Source organism: Syngnathus floridae, chromosome 1 (assembly GCF_059516105.1).
Source record: "Syngnathus floridae isolate MCC-2025c chromosome 1, RoL_Sflo_1.0, whole genome shotgun sequence".
NCBI classification, from domain to species: domain Eukaryota; kingdom Metazoa; phylum Chordata; class Actinopteri; order Syngnathiformes; family Syngnathidae; genus Syngnathus; species Syngnathus floridae.
The window spans coordinates 13,483,943-13,500,320 of record NC_142413.1 but is presented as its reverse complement, the minus strand read 5'-3'; the positions used below and the strand labels follow the sequence as shown (position 1 = coordinate 13,500,320).

Sequence of the window (16,378 nt, the reverse complement as noted above, 5' to 3'; positions counted from 1 at the left end):
TATACTGTTTCCTTCTGAGCTCCTCAGGTACACTTTAAGAGACTTGAGATGAGCCCTGTGACAGAACTGACAAAACAATTTCGCATTAAAAGGGAACTTGTACCCTGAGCCAGCTGCACTTTTCCTACAGAGTCCTGAGATGATGCACTCAACTTGGGCCTCCACTCCTTGCTTGCAACATCAAGACTCCATGTGAAACTATGCCAGGATTAATTTTGTGGACTTCAGTTGCCTTCAACTCCATCCTCCCAGCTCTTTGCCAAGAAAATTTCTCACAGCTCAACATGACTGACTCCATCTACAGATAGATCACAGACTTCCTGAAGCAACATCTGTGGAAGATTGTCTCAGACACAAGGACCACTAGTACTAATGCCTCAAGGGCTGTGTACTTTGTCCCTGGCTCTTCTCTCTTAATGCCAACTGCTGCACCTCCAGGCATCAGCCAGTAAAACTGATAGCTCATGTCCTGGTACAACATCAACCTGGCCAGAAAACAGAAGAGGTGATCATGGACTTGAGGAAGTTCCCAACTCCATAGGCCACTCAACCCCATACACTCATCCTTCTCCATCATGGACTCTTTCAGCTTCCCGGGCACCATCGTCACCCACTACCTCAAGTCAGCTCCTTCATTAAAAAGCCCCAGCAGAAGATGTTCTTACTCATACTTCCAAGGATTTTGGTACAGTTCTACACAGCGGACACCTGTTCAATCTTCTCTCTTTAGGAAGTAGGCTACGATTTATTCAGACCACAGCCTTCCTGCTGCCACATGAACAGATTATCCATCTCAGCTATCACCACGCTAAACAAACCGGTATCGCACCTGAAATCATTTTTTTCGTGGTAGAAGATTATGATTTCATCATGACGAACATAGACGTGTGCTTCCCAGCAGCGACTCCGATTTCTCATACACACTATGTACTGTAAGATAGTTAAGTATCTTGCATCCGTGTGTACGAAATCTTATTTTCACATTTCCAATTGTCACATAGCAACTCGCCACCGATGCTTTTGTTTTGAAAACCATACCCGGAAGTAGCGAGTGGAAGGCCTTGGTAACTAGCTTAACTGTACTTGAGTGAGGGAAAGCACACGATCGCTTGTGAAGGACGGGGTGAAATTCAGTCGCCACTCGCCACACTTTCCCTGTTCTTAACCTCTTGGCGCCGTAAGATAATAGTTAGCAGGTAAGACTTTTGTATCGGTAGCTTGCGAGACAGCCAGCGTGTTCCGTGGCCTGCTGTGGTTCGAGGCCGTTGTGCTGGCGCTCAAGCCAAGCTGCTCTCTTCTCAGGGATACATCACGTATGGCGCTCTTTGCTTTCGAAGCGGTTTGCAAAGACCCGCGCCTGTCACGGCTATATCCCTCATTTAAAGGGAAATATTCGCTGCTTTTCCGCTTCCCACAACCACCGAATCAAAAAGTGCTCTTATCAGACATTGGCCTTTTTGTTTTTTAAACCGGGGCCTTGTGAAACATTTCGAGGCGTGGAAGTGTACCCAGTTCCCCCCAAAATCACCAGTTTATAGCTAGTTTGTCCGAGAAAGAGATACACACCCCCTTTAATTCAAAACTTTGTGGGAAGAAACCTGGGGGAGTTTCCTCGTTGCATTTGCAGCAGTCACATATTCCTCACATTGTTCGTCGTGCAATATGCCGAAATGTTCATTTGTGAGGATCGTTTGGCGAACACTTGACTTTGTAGTAAGACGCATTTTAAGTTTGGTTTACATGAGCTTATTGTGTGTTTGCACGCCGCTGTAGCCGCCGCAGTGAGGCGATGGTGGCTCTGCTATCATGGCAGTAATGGCTCGTTCTAGGCGTCGCAGTACATTGTTTGTTTTAAGTAGCAAAAAAAAATTTCCACTTTGATGTTGACGTTAGCTGTTGAGTCTCATCTTGAAATGTTCCCGTGTATTTTTCATCCGTCCACACCACTTCGCAGAATTTTCAACGCACCAGCCCTGAAAAGAATGCACACAATTAGAGGTTGAACTGACCCTGGTTGACAGAACGCGTTTTAATTTTCACATAAATGTCCAATTAATGTATATGTCAATCTTGAAATGTTATTTAATAAAACAGCATAATAAATTATTACACAATATTAGAAGATTCTAATGCATATCATAGCAGACACTGTGTTCTAAAATGACTCATTTTTAATATAATTATGTTTTTTACTGGCAGGATGGATGCAAAAATGAGTCGGATTTGACACATACAGTAATACAGATACTGGACAACTAGTGTCAGGACATTGTATTGCATCAAGTATGTGCATGCAGTCATCGTGTACAATGTGTATTAGAATGATTAAAATATTAGAATTTGATTGGTCCTAATTTTGCCTAATCTAATTTAATTATACTTACAGTGACCGCTGGTGTTGCATCTACAGGCCTCTGCTGCGCTGATATAATAAACTATCACCAGCATTATACAGAAAACAATATGTCACGATTGGTCATTTCAGAAGACTTTAATTCAGACTTCATTTGTGTCACTACATCTGTTTCGCAAGAAGAGGTGATTCAGCAACTGAGTGGACCCCTCACAATTCTACAATCCATTTCTGTTGGATGCATTGCTCTGATTTTGTGGTCTATTGTAGCTTTTTCGAAAATGTAAAGTTTGGTTTTCCGTTGTGCCTTTGGCTCTTTTCTTCTGACTTCAGTTCATCACTTATATTGTGGTTGAAGCAGTTCTACGGATGTGGATAAGGTTTGGTTCAACTTGTCTAATCCAGCTGGTCTTTTTCACTTTCACTCTTTGATTTTCATTAGGAAGTCATCAGCACTCCAGATCATGTCTGGGCAGAGGAAAGGTGCTGCAGCTCGCCTGCCTAAATGCGCCTTTTGTCGAACCAGCAGGGAAAAGGACTGCGGGCAGCTGCTTGTGTCTGACAGCCAGAAGGTGGCAGCCCACCACAAGTGCATGGTGAGCAGATCACTGTGGTCTTTTACTTGAAGCATGTGACTCAAGAAAACAAGTTAACCCTCTCTTGGCAACATTATTACATAATTCCTCCCAGAGGGAATCTTTTTTTTCTTTTTTGTATTTGAAGTTGCCGAGTTGTTCTAGGATGCCAAGGGTAAAACGGCTAAGGTAAACAATAAACATCAGAAACAATAATGGTAACGGATTCAAAGTTACATGGAGTTATTGTGCACGGACCATAGCTGAATGAGTTACCTACCAGTTACTAACTTACGAGTTATCTCTAGTAGCAAACACATGGCCTGTTTTCACTTGGAGTTGAGAAAAATGTTGACCCTTTTCCACTCTGATTCGCACACCCGTACACGCAAGAACTAGGCATATTGTTATTGTTTGAAACAATTCAAAAACCACAACAACAAAAAAAAAAATCTTCCCATCCACACAATGTGGATGCACAGCTTTTGATGACGTTGGATGGAAAGAGGTCTGTCTGTAGTGGCAGATATACATACACGTTTCAAGACGACTCGTAATGTAAATAAATACAATATTTTTACTGATGCTGCTATTTCTGATGGAATTTAAAACAAAACAAAAAAAGAAATGGACAATGCGCAATGATAATTGTAATAACAATTTAAGAAAAGGATAGGCTGGAACAATAAAGAGAGGAAATCGATAAGTGTTAGCAAGAATTCAATTACCAATTTGTTGTGTCACATTGTTATTACTTTAGTCACCCTGTGGTGTGCCATTCCCGTGTGTACCTTGCCCTCTTCAGGGCATCCTGTTGCACTTTCAACAAACAAAGTGGCAACAAGCAAGTATTCTGGATGCAAATTAAACTCAAACAAAACAACACCCACAAAACACTGGATCAAAACCAATTTATCAGTTTTATTATATATTTATTTGTATTATTTAATATTATTCTCACTTGTCGTGTAGAATGTGGTTTCAGCATTTATCGGTCTTCCTTGATCAGATGGAATCCTACTTTTGCATCTCCAGATTCCTTGATCACAAAACACAAGTAATTGAGGGAAATGTCCGAACGTTGTCTTAACAACTTTTTTAAAATAATTGTTTTAATAATGTCACTGACAAGCTATGAAATGATAAATGTTTTACTTTTGTCAATGGATAAAGACTGCTCAAATGTTTATTTTTTCTTGTTTTGTTTATGGTATAGCTTTTCTCCTCTGCCCTGGTCTCATCGCACTCTGCTAATGAAAACATCGGAGGGTTTTCTGTTGAAGATGTAAAGAAGGAAATCAAAAGGGGGAACAAATTGGTGAGTTTTTTTTAAACACCGCATAAACAAAGACAGTGATAAAATCAGTACAGTCGACAAGCCAAATAAAGTGGAAAAGTCATAAGCAGAAAATAAATTAAGCCTATTAAAATTCCCTGGTCCAAATGCAGCTTTACAGGTGATTGGCCCAAAGAAAAATAACATTGAGGGAAAATTCATTTATTTCAATAATGTGTTTAAATAAATGAACGTTATAGTTCATCATAGACAAGGTGAAATATTTCCCAATTAGAAACTATCTCCGCTGGAATGTATATGCTCCATTACAAAATCATAATGCGAATATTATTTTAAATTGCTGCTGTTCTCACCTTCTCCATGTGGCCTGGTGGTTCTCAGAATTATGCTTGATGTTTTAACCACACTTTGCCAATACACGACGCAAAATGTCAGATCTGCTCTTTTTTTGTAGTAAGCCCCCAAGTTTATTTCAATATATTCATAAATTAAAATTGAAATTCTGCAGCAATCTAGTCATGCTCACCGAGGGTGCTGTCCAGCCATTCCTACTTCCGCAATTCATTCATTATCATGACTGTATGTTATTAAGCCCATGAGAATGACAATAATATCTCATTTGTGAAAAGCAAAAACATCTGGTTTTGTTTTGAAAATAACGAAAGTGCTCCACGTACCACTACAGATGTGCTCGTCATGTCACCGGCCGGGTGCTACCATTGGGTGTGATGTGAATACGTGCCGAAGGACTTATCACTATTACTGCGCTGTAAAGGACAAAGCCCAGGTTAAAGAGAATGCATCACAAGGAACTTACCTGTAAGTTACTTTCTTCCCCTCAGCCCTTCTGAAAAATACATGTTTTTAATTCATTGTTGAACCACGACTTGCTCTTAATTCTAGCGTTTACTGCCGCAAACATCGAGATGCTTCTCGAGATGGCATTGAAGGTAAGTCCACTTAAAATCTAATCCGTGCCCCCCCCCATTCTTGTACGACATTCATAAGTAAAAAGTTTGATGCTGTGTTTGAAAAGGTTGATGTTTTGTTTTTTAGATGAAGAGGAAAGTGTGGCCAATGACTCTGACTCCTCGCCACCGCAAAATAGGGGCAGAGGAAGATTTGAGAAGGGAAAAACCAAAGTTCGTGGCCAGGCAGAAGACACGCGCTCCACCTCCTCTCAGGCTGCAGATGAGGAGACTTCCTCACATGTAAGGCGACTTGCCATTCACAGTGTGCAAGACATTCACCTGCGTGCTGGGTTCATTTTAGTTGGCCTCTCATTGGTGTGTTGTAGCGGGAGAGGTCGCCTCTTCGGGCCAGTCCGGCTGATAGCGGCCAGCGCTGCGGTTTTTGCCACGCTGGTGATGAAGAAAATGGAACAAGGGGCGTGCTTCACACCGATAATTCCAAAAAAGTGGCTGCTCACTACAAATGCATGGTAATATTAAGGGGGAAACCTGTTGCTGCAACAAACTTAAGCGTTGTGAATGTGCTGTGTTATGGCATCTACTGTTCCTACTTTTCAGCTTTTTTCATCCGGGACAGTTCAGCTGACCACCACATCACGGGCCGAGTTCGGGAACTTTGATGTGAAAACCGTAATCCAAGAGATTAAGAGAGGCAAAAGAATGGTTAAAAGATTTTGTCTTTATCCAATTTTTGATGAAAAGTGTGCCTATTCTAAACTAATCAGAGTTTGTGGTTGTCTTGTATTTGAAGAAATGCACACTTTGCAGCCAGTTGGGTGCAACTATTGGGTGTGAGATCAAAGCTTGTGTGAAGACTTACCACTACCACTGCGGTTTGCAAGACAAAGCAAAGTACATTGAGAACATGGCACGTGGAATATACAAGTGAGCACTCCTCTTCCCAGCCTTACTTTACGTCTAGTAAAATGCTTGCATAGTCAATCCTTTCCACTGTCTTGAGACACAGCTTTGTGGGGGATGAATTCTTATTGCTCAGCGTTAGTTAACAAGTCCTCTTGATTTCAGACTGTATTGTAAGAACCACAGTGGCAATGAGGAGCGAGATGAGGAAGATGAAGAACGAGAGAATCGCAGTAGAGAAAGAGCGGCAATCGACCACGGAGGAACACTGTCGATGCAAGTAAATGGCAACTAGCCACAATGTAAGTGTTCCAAGTCTATAAACAATATTTGTCAAATTCAGATGGTGGCTTGTTTTCTAGCCTCAACAATTCAACTGAAATAAATTCAGATTGAAAATGTGTTTTTATTTACCTGCTTGATTTATTTATTTTTTCAAACAGGTTTGGTGCCTGACAGCAAAATGTGTGGGGGAGCTATGCGTCTTTCTACAAAATCTCAGCCTACTCAACGTTGCGGTCTTTAGTTTCCCCATGAGCTGTCTTCGACACGTCGCCTTCCCAAATAAATGGATGCACTGCATTGAGACTGGATGAGCTTTTCACGCATTGGGGATCCCTACAGAGCATGGACTCCTGCAGAATTGCGATGAAAAGCCAAATATTAACTTTCAAAGGAAAGTTATGGACGTATCTTCAACTATTTGTGCTACTGTCACGCTCAAAAGCTGGATGGACTGAAGTTATACTCGTCACCTCGTAGACTACTTCACACGATGAAACAATATTTTTCCTTCACTGCAATATCTGTCAGCAGTTGTGCAGTTTTATCATTTTGTTGTGTCAATCATATCTTTCAAAATCGTTTTGTTAGCCTTTATTTCTTGCTATGTAATACATTTGCTACTGTGTAATCATCATGAGTAATTTTGAATGTGTGGATTTTGGAAGGTCACAAGTTTTACTGGCATGCACTTGCATTCAATGGTGGATTCTTGTTTTTCTCTTTAGCCGCTAAAGAGCTCAGTACAGATTTTCAGGAAAGTTGGCTTGACTTTATTTGGTGTGATGTTACAACGTATCTCTACAAATGTATGCAATCATGTTTTTGCAAATAGAATTCTTTTTGTATTTTACATGTTTACTGAATAATGTGGTCTTATTTGAGTGTTTAAAAAAAAAAAAAAAAATTAAGAATCTCTCGCATAGCCGGTAACTTGGTGTTCCGCGTCCATGAGAGGAATGTGACACCAGCCCAAGTATCATGAAGTCACTGTGTATTTTTGTGAATTTAGTTTTACATTCTTGAACCTGACTGAAGCTTATCATGCTCACCTGGAACATTCATTCTGCCTTTTTAGTATTTTCAATAAATTAATTTGTGCATTTAATTCATGTTAATGCACAGATTTCTCTTTGCATATTTGTTTCCATTATTCAGTTCAATACTTAAATGTGCTGTCAGTTCAATTCGATCTAGAATAAGTGGTAGGTGAGTGAAGTTGTGAACCCCATCCAATACAGCAAGGGCATGTTCCCAAAACCTTCCTGCAATACATAGCCAATTTTTTTTTTTAACCAAAAGGACCGTTGGTTTAAGGATAAGAAATTATGTATGAAATAAAACCGATGAGAACTTTAACCATTTCCTAAATTAACGTTTACTGACTCTTATCTTGAACCTGCTTATTTTTAATCAAAGGAAAATTATCCTGTGGGTTGCTCATTATTCCTCACCTTGAGGGAATACTAAAAGTCGTTTGTGATGATGTTTTACATGCACCTTTGCTGAAGAAATTGATGGTCGGCTTGGAAAGGGTGGTTTCTCTGAGGCACAGTCGTGGGTGTGTTTTGAAATTGCATATCGGTTCACCAATCACCACTAGATGGCATTGAAAAATGTATACACGCTGTGCCTTTAACGGAAATGACCAACCAAATTCAGGGCTCACAATATCACACACAAGGCCGCTCCCCTTAAATCACACAAATGTCTCTGTGTTACACTTTATTTTTGTACATGATCTCTCTCTCCTGTTTAGTACTACAGTGCTATTTAAACTTTTTAAAGAGTTGAAATAATGTGTTGTTGTTTTGGTTGGGAGGGCTGGTAAAGCATAATGCATTTCAAATGCAAACGTTTATTTCATTCATGAATACATTGTACTGCTTGGTCATGAAGCGAATTAATCCATCATCACTAAGTCGTCCTCAGACGGGCCTTCCATCGGAGCCTCCGGTTCACCCGATCCTCCATGCATCCCGCAAGCTCGTCAGCAGTTAACGCGCCCACATCTCGCCCTCTTGATCGATGCCCGTGCCGCATGGCTCCTGCGGACTCCTGCCGCTGGAAGTATAGGATTAGGGTTAACTTTGATCTCCATATTTGTTAGTTATAATAGTTCTCCTAAATGGGTCGCCTACCGTGGCTGAGCCCCTCTGTCCATAGCTGGGACAGTGGTTGAGAGGCGCCAGGGCATTGTCCATAGGGCATAGGTGGGCCTGCACGTCTTCTCTCTGGGGCCCACTGTTGCTCCGAGATCCCCTACAGCACGGGTGTCAAACTCAAGGTCCGGGGGCCAGATACGGCCAGCCACATCATATTATGTGGCCGGCGAAGACAAATTGTGCATCAAATTCGTGTCATTACTAGAATTGCAAATTGTCTTCACTTTTAATAATATCTTTTTTATTTATTTGACCAGTGTTGTGTAGCTTTTACTGGATATAATATGAGGTGCTCATACAATTATTTGGGTTGACAGTCATAATGGCCCTCCGAAAGAAGCTATGACTACAACGGCACACAAAAAAAATGAGTTTGACAAATCTGTAGGGCCTACAGATTTAGCCTGGAACCACAAAGAAAGAACGAAAGAAAGAAAGAAAGAAAGAAAGAAAGAAAGAAAGAAAGAAAGAAAGAAAGAAAGAAAGAAAGAAAGAAAGAAAGAAAGAGAAAGGAAAGAGAAAGAGAAAGAGAAAGAGAAAGTAAAGAGAAAGAAGGAAAGAGAAAGAAAGAAAGAAAGAAAGAAAGAAAGAAAGAAAGAAAGAAAGAAAGAAAGAAAGAAAGAAAGAAAGAAAAGGGAGGGCATCTGGCGTAAAAAGTGTGTCAAACAATTTGTGCAAATGACTCACTTGTGGTGACTCCTGTTGAGACAAGCAGAAAGTCGCAAGAACAGAAATTTTTTTGTTTGTTTTACCACATTGGCATAAAATATTAATAATTATACGCCTCACAAATGAGTCCGTTGTAAGAGGGGGCGGGTCTCCCAAATCCCGTTCTTTGATTGCTCGCCTCCTTCTCACGTCATAGACGACGTTCTTGTTCCACTCGGGTAGCGTGGTGCAACGTCCTGTGAGAGAGCCGGAAGGGTGCATCTGCGGCGACGCATATAGCTTATCCATGTGAGCAGTGACGGTGGGCAGTAATATTAACAATTGTTCTTTTTTTTTTTTTTTCTACGCACGATATACTAAAAGGGACCCCCGGTGGGAACAGACATGGCGACATCCAGCCAGTGTGTTGTGGTAGGTCCCCCCTCACCTTACAGTAAGCATGTCGGCATGCTCATGGCCATATGAGTGCAGTCCCGCGGCTCACCGCGCAGCTCACCACGCAGCTCGTACGTGGTCGCAACTGTGTTTTATTAGTCGGTGTTTGTCGTCAACGCTCTGTTTGTAATACGCATCATTTTAATGTGTTCCGTGTTTGTCCTGGTTTCAAGCGTTGCCTGCGGCAACGTTGACATGCATGCGCTCACCATGCTTTGTATGCGTGACTCAGACTATGGATGATGACCAAAAACGAATACGGAAAAATACTGACCAATTAAATTGTATTTGTCCAACTTTGGTCTTCCATATCAAATGTCTTCTTGTTGTATCGCTACTTCTTTGCCACACTACCATTTTGTGATGTGTGTATTTTTTTCATTATAAATTAAGACTGACGTTTTCATACGCCAACAGCCAATCGCAAGAGCCAAACAAGTGACAAGCAAGACCGTTACTTGTACAAATAATACATTATTTGAGTGTCATAATTCGGATATCATTTGTGTTTCATGCTTTACCTGAGCTTTACATGCATCTTGTTATAATTGTGGCCAGATAAAACTGACAAAATCAATAATACATAAGAAATACTAAAAAATGGCCAATTAGAATCCGATATTGCCTTTGACCAACAGAATCATTTTTAAAAAACAAATTTGTGAAACAGACCTTGACACAAATGATTGGGACCCTTTATGTTTTGTTGCACCAACGTATGCAGCAATTACTGGATTCAAAACGATTTATGTAACTATCAATGAGACATTTTTGTATCTGTCAACTGGTATTTTTAGTCAGTCACTGATGGACTTCCGTTTTGTGACGACTGACGGAAACAAGTGCAACGTGCCTCATGTGTGTTTGATGGCAAGGGTGAAAACTCCACTGGGGTGGCTTCGAGCAGAGCAGAGGAGAAGCTCCTCATTGTCTGACAGAAAAAATGTTTGCGTATTGCTGGTCAAGCTGGTGACCAACCTGTGTTTGTGTTGGTTGTTAACTATATATTGGTTCCCATTCTCCAAGCCTTTTAATTCTAAGGTCATCGCGGTTTTACGGTTCAACTTGCTTTGAGATTAACTGGCTCTAATTTTCAGCAGTGACCATCAAGGCAATGTCTGTCCAGTAATTGAAATCGTAATTTAAAAAAAAACAAAAAAAAAACAGTGTTGCAGTCAAGCAATTTTTGATGTAGCTTATGACAAAGCTGGATACAGGAAACTAAATTATACTGTATTAGGAATGTGTAGTGTAGTTTTGTCCATTAAAACATGTATTTACTTGCAGTTTTACTGACAAGCCCCCACAGTAGGCTGGGAAATTGCAAACACACAACGTTTTTTTTTTTTTGTATCCAATATATTTGAGCACTGCTATATTTGTTTTTCCATGCAGTTATAAGTCAGCTTTAAATGTCAAAATGTATGTTGTTTTATGCAAAGGGAGGAGTAGAAAGAAAGTAAATCAACTTGTCAAAAAGAGTACCGGTACAAGTAAAATGATCATTTGAATTTAAATGCACTGTTGCCAAACATGGGATTTTCCTGTGCTGACTTCAATGTTGTCCCAGACAAGAGTTCACCTCACATTATGTAAGTGGAAAAGTACACTCTCACAGGTCATGTGGTCGTGAAGGACATCTGCTGTGTATGTCACCGTTATCTGGATTTGCGAGTGTGTAGCCCGACAGATGGTACGTTTTTGGTTTCAATCACACATGCTTTAATTGTACCTCTCAACCAACCACATTTTCCGTTAGAATGCACATAAGGACGCTTCACTACTCGAACTCACAGCTTACTGTCAAAAGTCAAAAACGTTTAGTCTTCTTGTGATTACTCATAGTTTTCCCGAAGCACCTCAAGTTCTGCACCAGCTTCTCAGCTTTCACGTGACACCAGTTAAGTCAGGCAAACGGTTGTGCAGTGCTGGTGGATATTTAACAAAATACAGAAAACATTCATGGGGGCTTTCGTAAAATGTATCTATTGTATAGCTTTTGAGGTGTATCCACTTTAGTGGTTGCAATTGGGGTGGATTTCTTTTTTTTCCATAATGTCTAAATTGTAAATCCCCTTCTGGTTTTGACAGCCAACTACAACTTTGTTGCGTAGTGAAGTGTCCAATATTTTCACAGTGATTATGATTTGTTACCAGGATTACGTTGAACAATGTAACATGTGATCGTCTATACAATATTGTTGTTTTTCTAATCATAATCAATTGGACTGGGTAAAGGTTATGTATTACGGGATTGAACAGTTTCATGGCAAAGTAAGAATCCAATGACCTTGTAATCTGATTTTGTACTGTCCTTTCATCAGATCAATCTAATGTTAAGAAACAACCTTTTCTCTTGCGCCCTTTCAGATCACCGATGAGGAGCAGGGGTACGATTTGGACCTGTTCTGCATACCGAAGCACTACGCATCTGACCTGGAGCGTGTCTACATCCCACATGGACTCATTTTGGACAGGTGGTCTATCACATTTTTTAAGAGCTTGCAAAATATGATAGCTGATGTCAACCTCTGTTGCTAAGATTTGGGTTTGTTTAAATCAGTGGTTATTTTGCTCATCTTTGTGGTTCAAAACTGAACACTCATTATTAAACGGGGAAGAACCTAAAAAAATTATCTACGATATGTATGTGCCCCCACAAGTCGATGAACAGTGTTCTTATTAATGTTTTGTTAGTGGAACAAAATTCATCCGAATTTGACATCACAGTTGCAAGGTCTCAGGTCACAACCAGTCACAGCTCAGCTTCAGAAAACTAATGAGCTGTGTTATACGTAACGTTTTGGAACTTTTTTTTACTGCCAGCCATGGCAAAATGGCAAAGCCCGTCATTTATAAAACTGTGGTAGCTCGAAGAGGGAACACGTCCAATGTGGCTTAACACCTCGCAATTAACATATTTGCTTGCTTGATATAGCTTGCGCAGATTTTGTTTTGTGGACCAGACTTTTGCTTAGGTTTGAAAATGACACAATGAGTGCTGACATACACAAGAAAAGGAACTTCCTGATGACTATAGCAGAAAAGTGAGTTGTCTGCCCTCTCTGCCCCTCTCTCCCATGCAATCCCAGGACAGAGCGACTGGCCAGGGAGATAATGAAGGAAATGGGAGGGCACCACATTATCGCCCTCTGTGTGCTGAAAGGAGGCTACAAGTTCTTTGCAGACCTGCTGGACTACATCAAGACCCTGAACCGAAACAGCGACCGCTCCATCCCTATGACCGTGGACTTCATTCGCCTCAAGAGCTACTGTGTAATCATTGTTCTAAAATGTTTTGTTTGACACAAATTATATTCGGTTACGGTTTTCATCTGCAATGGGCCGGCTTGATTCGTGTTCACGCAGAATGACCAGTCAACAGGAGAAATCAAAGTCATTGGAGGAGATGACTTGTCTACTCTGACAGGCAAGGTGAGTAATACATCACATCATAATATTATAAGCACCACTCATTGTCACGCACAGCTAGAGTGAGCCTCCCCATGTTACTATGCTACAAACGGGCACAGTAAAAGAGTGAAGTCGGTACATTAAGATAAAATGTCCATTCAACTCCGAATCGCTTATCCTCACTAGGTTTGCAGGAAGATAAATTGTTTCCAATCCAACTCAACTCAATTTCTTTTTCACAGAACGTGCTCATTGTGGAGGTATGTATATGCACTCAACACTCTTGACCGGTTTCTACTTGAGTACCATTTGATCTGAGCTTCTCTCGCGATGTCACTAAGGATATTATCGACACCGGGAAGACGATGAAGACCTTATTGGAACTCCTGAAACAGTACAATCCTAAAATGGTTAAAGTGGCAAGGTAATGTAAATCCAAACTCTTCTTTTTATCCAAACCAATAAAATCAAGTCAATAACTTGATTGCAGGGTTTAATTCTATTTCTAGTCATTTAAATGAGGAAAAAATACTTCTCTGAAGGAATTCTGTTTGTCAACCTTGTGACTGCCTTTCGAATCAATTGTTGCGGTGTATAAGGAACTTAAATCCTACAAACACTTGTCGATATTCAATAAAAAAAAAAAAATCCCACTACTTTTGAATATTTATTGAAATATCCATTTTTTAATATCCTTATTATTAATTGAGGTAATTTGAATTTGGTTTCCATCTTTAGTTTGTTGGTGAAAAGGACACCAAGAAGTGTTGGGTACCGACCAGACTGTGAGTTGAAACTTTTTGTTCTATTAACAACAAGCATGTGTTTTCTGTGAATTGATCGATCGGATATGTTTGGTGTCTGTGTTTCAGTTGTAGGCTTCGAGGTTCCTGACAAATTTGTAGTGGGATATGCGCTGGACTACAACGAGTACTTTCGAGATCTTAATGTGAGTATGTGTTTTCTGTAAATAAAATCTCCCCACTGTCTGATGATAACTCATCCCTTAACTACTACATTTCTTAACTTTTGGCTTCTTTTGTGTTTCAGCATATCTGCGTCATTAGCGAAACAGGGAAGGAGAAGTATAAAGCGTGAAGAGCACCTTTATTTTTATATGGCAGATTTTTTTTATGAGACCGTCATATTAAAAAAAATGCTGCCTGCTCAGATTATCCAGGGGGTGGACCAGTATAGTGACGCTTCCCCGTATTTGTTCCCCCCACTCCAACACTAAGAAGTTTCAGCTTTTGCGACAAATTCTCTTATTTAGCACAGATAAATGCATGTCAGCAGCAGTCAATATGATTGTCCGCATCTGCACAGCTTGATAGCCGCTCTATAAAGACCCAGCAGGTCCAGCCCTCTGTGTCAGTTCATTCTTTTGCCCTACCGGTATGCTACCTGTCTGTTTCCCGTTCTGTAGCCCTATCTGTAATCCTCCGTAGCACAGTCTGTTGCTCTGCCTGTTACTCTTCCTGTTACTCTGCCTGTCTGTTGATATACTTGTCGTTTCCTGTCATCCTGATCTCAACTGACCCTTTCCCTCCAATAAACCCCTATTTGGTCCAAGCTGTATTTGGTCTCCATGACAAATACAGTATGGATGTAAGGTCAATAGTTAAGCATGGTTAAATTCAAGAAGCTGTTTTTCTCTCTTTTTCTTCTCTTCTTACACCACGTCAAATTTTTGGGCAATCTTTAGAAAGACAATAGGGCAACAACGTGGCTTTCTGCTTTTGACTCTTGCACTGGTTTTACTAGTTTTTTTTAAAAACTGATTTTAGTTGGTTGATAGATTGTGATTATTAGTTATCTCAATAATGGGCCAAAGAAATTCTATAAGATAGTTCTACATTTTAGGAGAAATCACACGCTATCAAGTCAAATCAAATTTATTTGTGTAGCCCGATCAACACACATTGAGCCTAGTGTGTTAGGATTTTAGTGGCAGCAAGCCCTGCATTTTTAGTTCTTGCCAAAGAGTAAGGGATTCCTCTTTCATCAATAGTCTCTTCAGCACCTATCGACACCGTGAATAATTCTAAAGTAGCATCTTATTGGACCCAATATCTACTGATGTGCATGATAATGCTGCTAAAGTTTCTTAGAACAACACTGAGGTATTTATTTCTCTATCATTAAAATTGTTACTTAATGTAAATGTTAATCCTTCTAATAACATAATTGTCGGTCATTTATTAACATTTTCCAAAAACAGGGAAGAGAATGCAACTAATGTGTTGGATTTGTGACAGTAGATTAAAAAGCCCACCTCAGCATACTCGTGGTTCCGCACACATGGATTTGTATATTGATGGATTTTCTTTTTCTAGTTAAAAAAAAAAAGAAGAACTTTTAACATTTTTTGGAGGGAGGGTCCTCCCTTTTCCCCAATTTTTGATTGAAATCGAATATTGAATGTTCATCACCTTTTGCAAATATTTGGACGAGGTTAATATTTATTTTTTGTTCTGTCCCCAAATGCATTTTAGTGGGCGTTCATCATATGCTTATTTTTGCTTAGCTCCTTTTGACGGCAAATATTGGGGGTCAACTGTATATTATTAAAAATAGTCCGTATATACTCCTAATACAATCTGCTTAAGAACTGTGGCCATGTGCTTTTGCCTCATCACCGAGCGGTGTTTCAGCATTTCGCTTGTATGATATTCAAAGCAATGCTGCCAACTGGTGTACGGTACAGTATCACTGCATCTTTAAATGTTTGACAAAAAATGACTTGTTAGTCTGCTTTTATATAGATACTACATACAGTTGACCCTTGCATACTCGCTGTTCGGCACCCGCTGATTTGCATATTCACTGATTTTTTTTCTTTTGTTTCTTCTGTGTTCATATACGAGTATGTAACCTGTTTAGTCTTTATTTGCCAGTAAATCACAAGGACGCAAAAAAAAAAATCAATTGTAGTTTTATATTGTTGAAGTCAGCCAATGTGTTCACAATGTGTTTTCAACTGGACACAACCAGTGGTGCCATCCTTACGAATTATCTTGTGCTGTGCTGCTCAATAAATACACATGTACACCATGACGTGTATTTTAATAATTTGCTCAAACCGTATGCGAGAATGGAATCAATTATCTTGCTCTCAGATGGCACACTAATGTCTTGTATATTTGTATAATGCTATCAGGGAATATGTATGTTGGTTTTGTGTCATGCGTTCCAACATTATCCAATATTTTCAGGTAAGGCCTTATAACGTGTTTATTATGCACTTATCTTGTTCACATATACTAATTCTGTGCTTACATTTACAGTTAAACTCAAGTCGTGGATTCAAAAGTTCCAAAGGTTATTTTTGGGTCACCCTAAAATCCCATCCAAAA

At 40.0% G+C, this 16,378-nt stretch overlaps 3 protein-coding genes across 5 annotated transcripts; 2 read left to right on the top strand and 1 right to left on the bottom strand.

Annotated features, from left to right (window-relative positions):
• Nucleotides 1-1,038: 1,038 nt before the first annotated feature.
• On the top strand, nucleotides 1,039-7,477 carry phf6 (PHD finger protein 6). Its single transcript, XM_088372122.1, has 11 exons — nucleotides 1,039-1,196; nucleotides 2,796-2,949; nucleotides 4,145-4,246; nucleotides 4,911-5,044; nucleotides 5,129-5,175; nucleotides 5,282-5,436; nucleotides 5,523-5,666; nucleotides 5,755-5,859; nucleotides 5,948-6,081; nucleotides 6,223-6,359; nucleotides 6,501-7,477. Exons 2-10 carry the CDS (start codon nucleotides 2,818-2,820, stop codon nucleotides 6,350-6,352), a joined length of 1,083 nt encoding a protein of 360 aa, XP_088228248.1. The 5' UTR covers nucleotides 1,039-1,196; nucleotides 2,796-2,817; the 3' UTR covers nucleotides 6,353-6,359; nucleotides 6,501-7,477.
• Nucleotides 7,478-8,181: 704 nt separating this feature from the next.
• On the bottom strand, nucleotides 8,182-10,085 carry LOC148404199 (uncharacterized). Of its 3 annotated transcripts, none has more exons than XR_015857771.1 (3): nucleotides 9,192-10,085; nucleotides 8,481-8,620; nucleotides 8,182-8,403 (listed from the first exon to the last, which is right to left on the bottom strand). XR_015857771.1 is itself a non-coding variant. In XM_088372155.1 (3 exons), exons 1-3 carry the CDS (start codon nucleotides 9,459-9,461, stop codon nucleotides 8,330-8,332), a joined length of 363 nt encoding a protein of 120 aa, XP_088228281.1. In that variant the 5' UTR covers nucleotides 9,462-10,058; the 3' UTR covers nucleotides 8,182-8,329. The 3 variants fall into 3 exon arrangements, 1 of the variants encoding a protein (XP_088228281.1); XR_015857770.1 differs by having other exon boundaries at nucleotides 8,481-8,601; nucleotides 9,192-10,072; XM_088372155.1 differs by having other exon boundaries at nucleotides 8,481-8,601; nucleotides 9,294-10,058.
• Nucleotides 9,380-16,076, top strand: hprt1 (hypoxanthine phosphoribosyltransferase 1). The gene is made up of 9 exons (XM_088372144.1): nucleotides 9,380-9,584; nucleotides 11,979-12,085; nucleotides 12,701-12,884; nucleotides 12,978-13,043; nucleotides 13,265-13,282; nucleotides 13,364-13,446; nucleotides 13,761-13,807; nucleotides 13,895-13,971; nucleotides 14,073-16,076. Exons 1-9 carry the CDS (start codon nucleotides 9,558-9,560, stop codon nucleotides 14,118-14,120), a joined length of 657 nt encoding a protein of 218 aa, XP_088228270.1. The 5' UTR covers nucleotides 9,380-9,557; the 3' UTR covers nucleotides 14,121-16,076.
• Nucleotides 16,077-16,378: the final 302 nt, after the last annotated feature.

Coding starts and splice junctions, on each gene's coding strand:
- LOC148404199 (XM_088372155.1), bottom strand. CDS start 9,461: ATGGATAAGCTATATGCGTCGCCGCAGATGCACCCTTCCGGCTCTCTC. Junction 8,602..9,293: donor CTCTTACAACGGACTCATTT/GTGAGGCGTATA, acceptor CCCGTGCTGTAG/GGGATCTCGGAGCAACAGTG. Junction 8,404..8,480: donor GACAGAGGGGCTCAGCCACG/GTAGGCGACCCA, acceptor CTATACTTCCAG/CGGCAGGAGTCCGCAGGAGC.
- phf6 (XM_088372122.1), top strand. CDS start 2,818: ATGTCTGGGCAGAGGAAAGGTGCTGCAGCTCGCCTGCCTAAATGCGCC. Junction 2,950..4,144: donor CAGCCCACCACAAGTGCATG/GTGAGCAGATCA, acceptor TTTATGGTATAG/CTTTTCTCCTCTGCCCTGGT. Junction 5,437..5,522: donor ATGAGGAGACTTCCTCACAT/GTAAGGCGACTT, acceptor GGTGTGTTGTAG/CGGGAGAGGTCGCCTCTTCG.
- hprt1 (XM_088372144.1), top strand. CDS start 9,558: ATGGCGACATCCAGCCAGTGTGTTGTG. Junction 12,086..12,700: donor CATGGACTCATTTTGGACAG/GTGGTCTATCAC, acceptor ATGCAATCCCAG/GACAGAGCGACTGGCCAGGG. Junction 12,885..12,977: donor TTCGCCTCAAGAGCTACTGT/GTAATCATTGTT, acceptor GTGTTCACGCAG/AATGACCAGTCAACAGGAGA.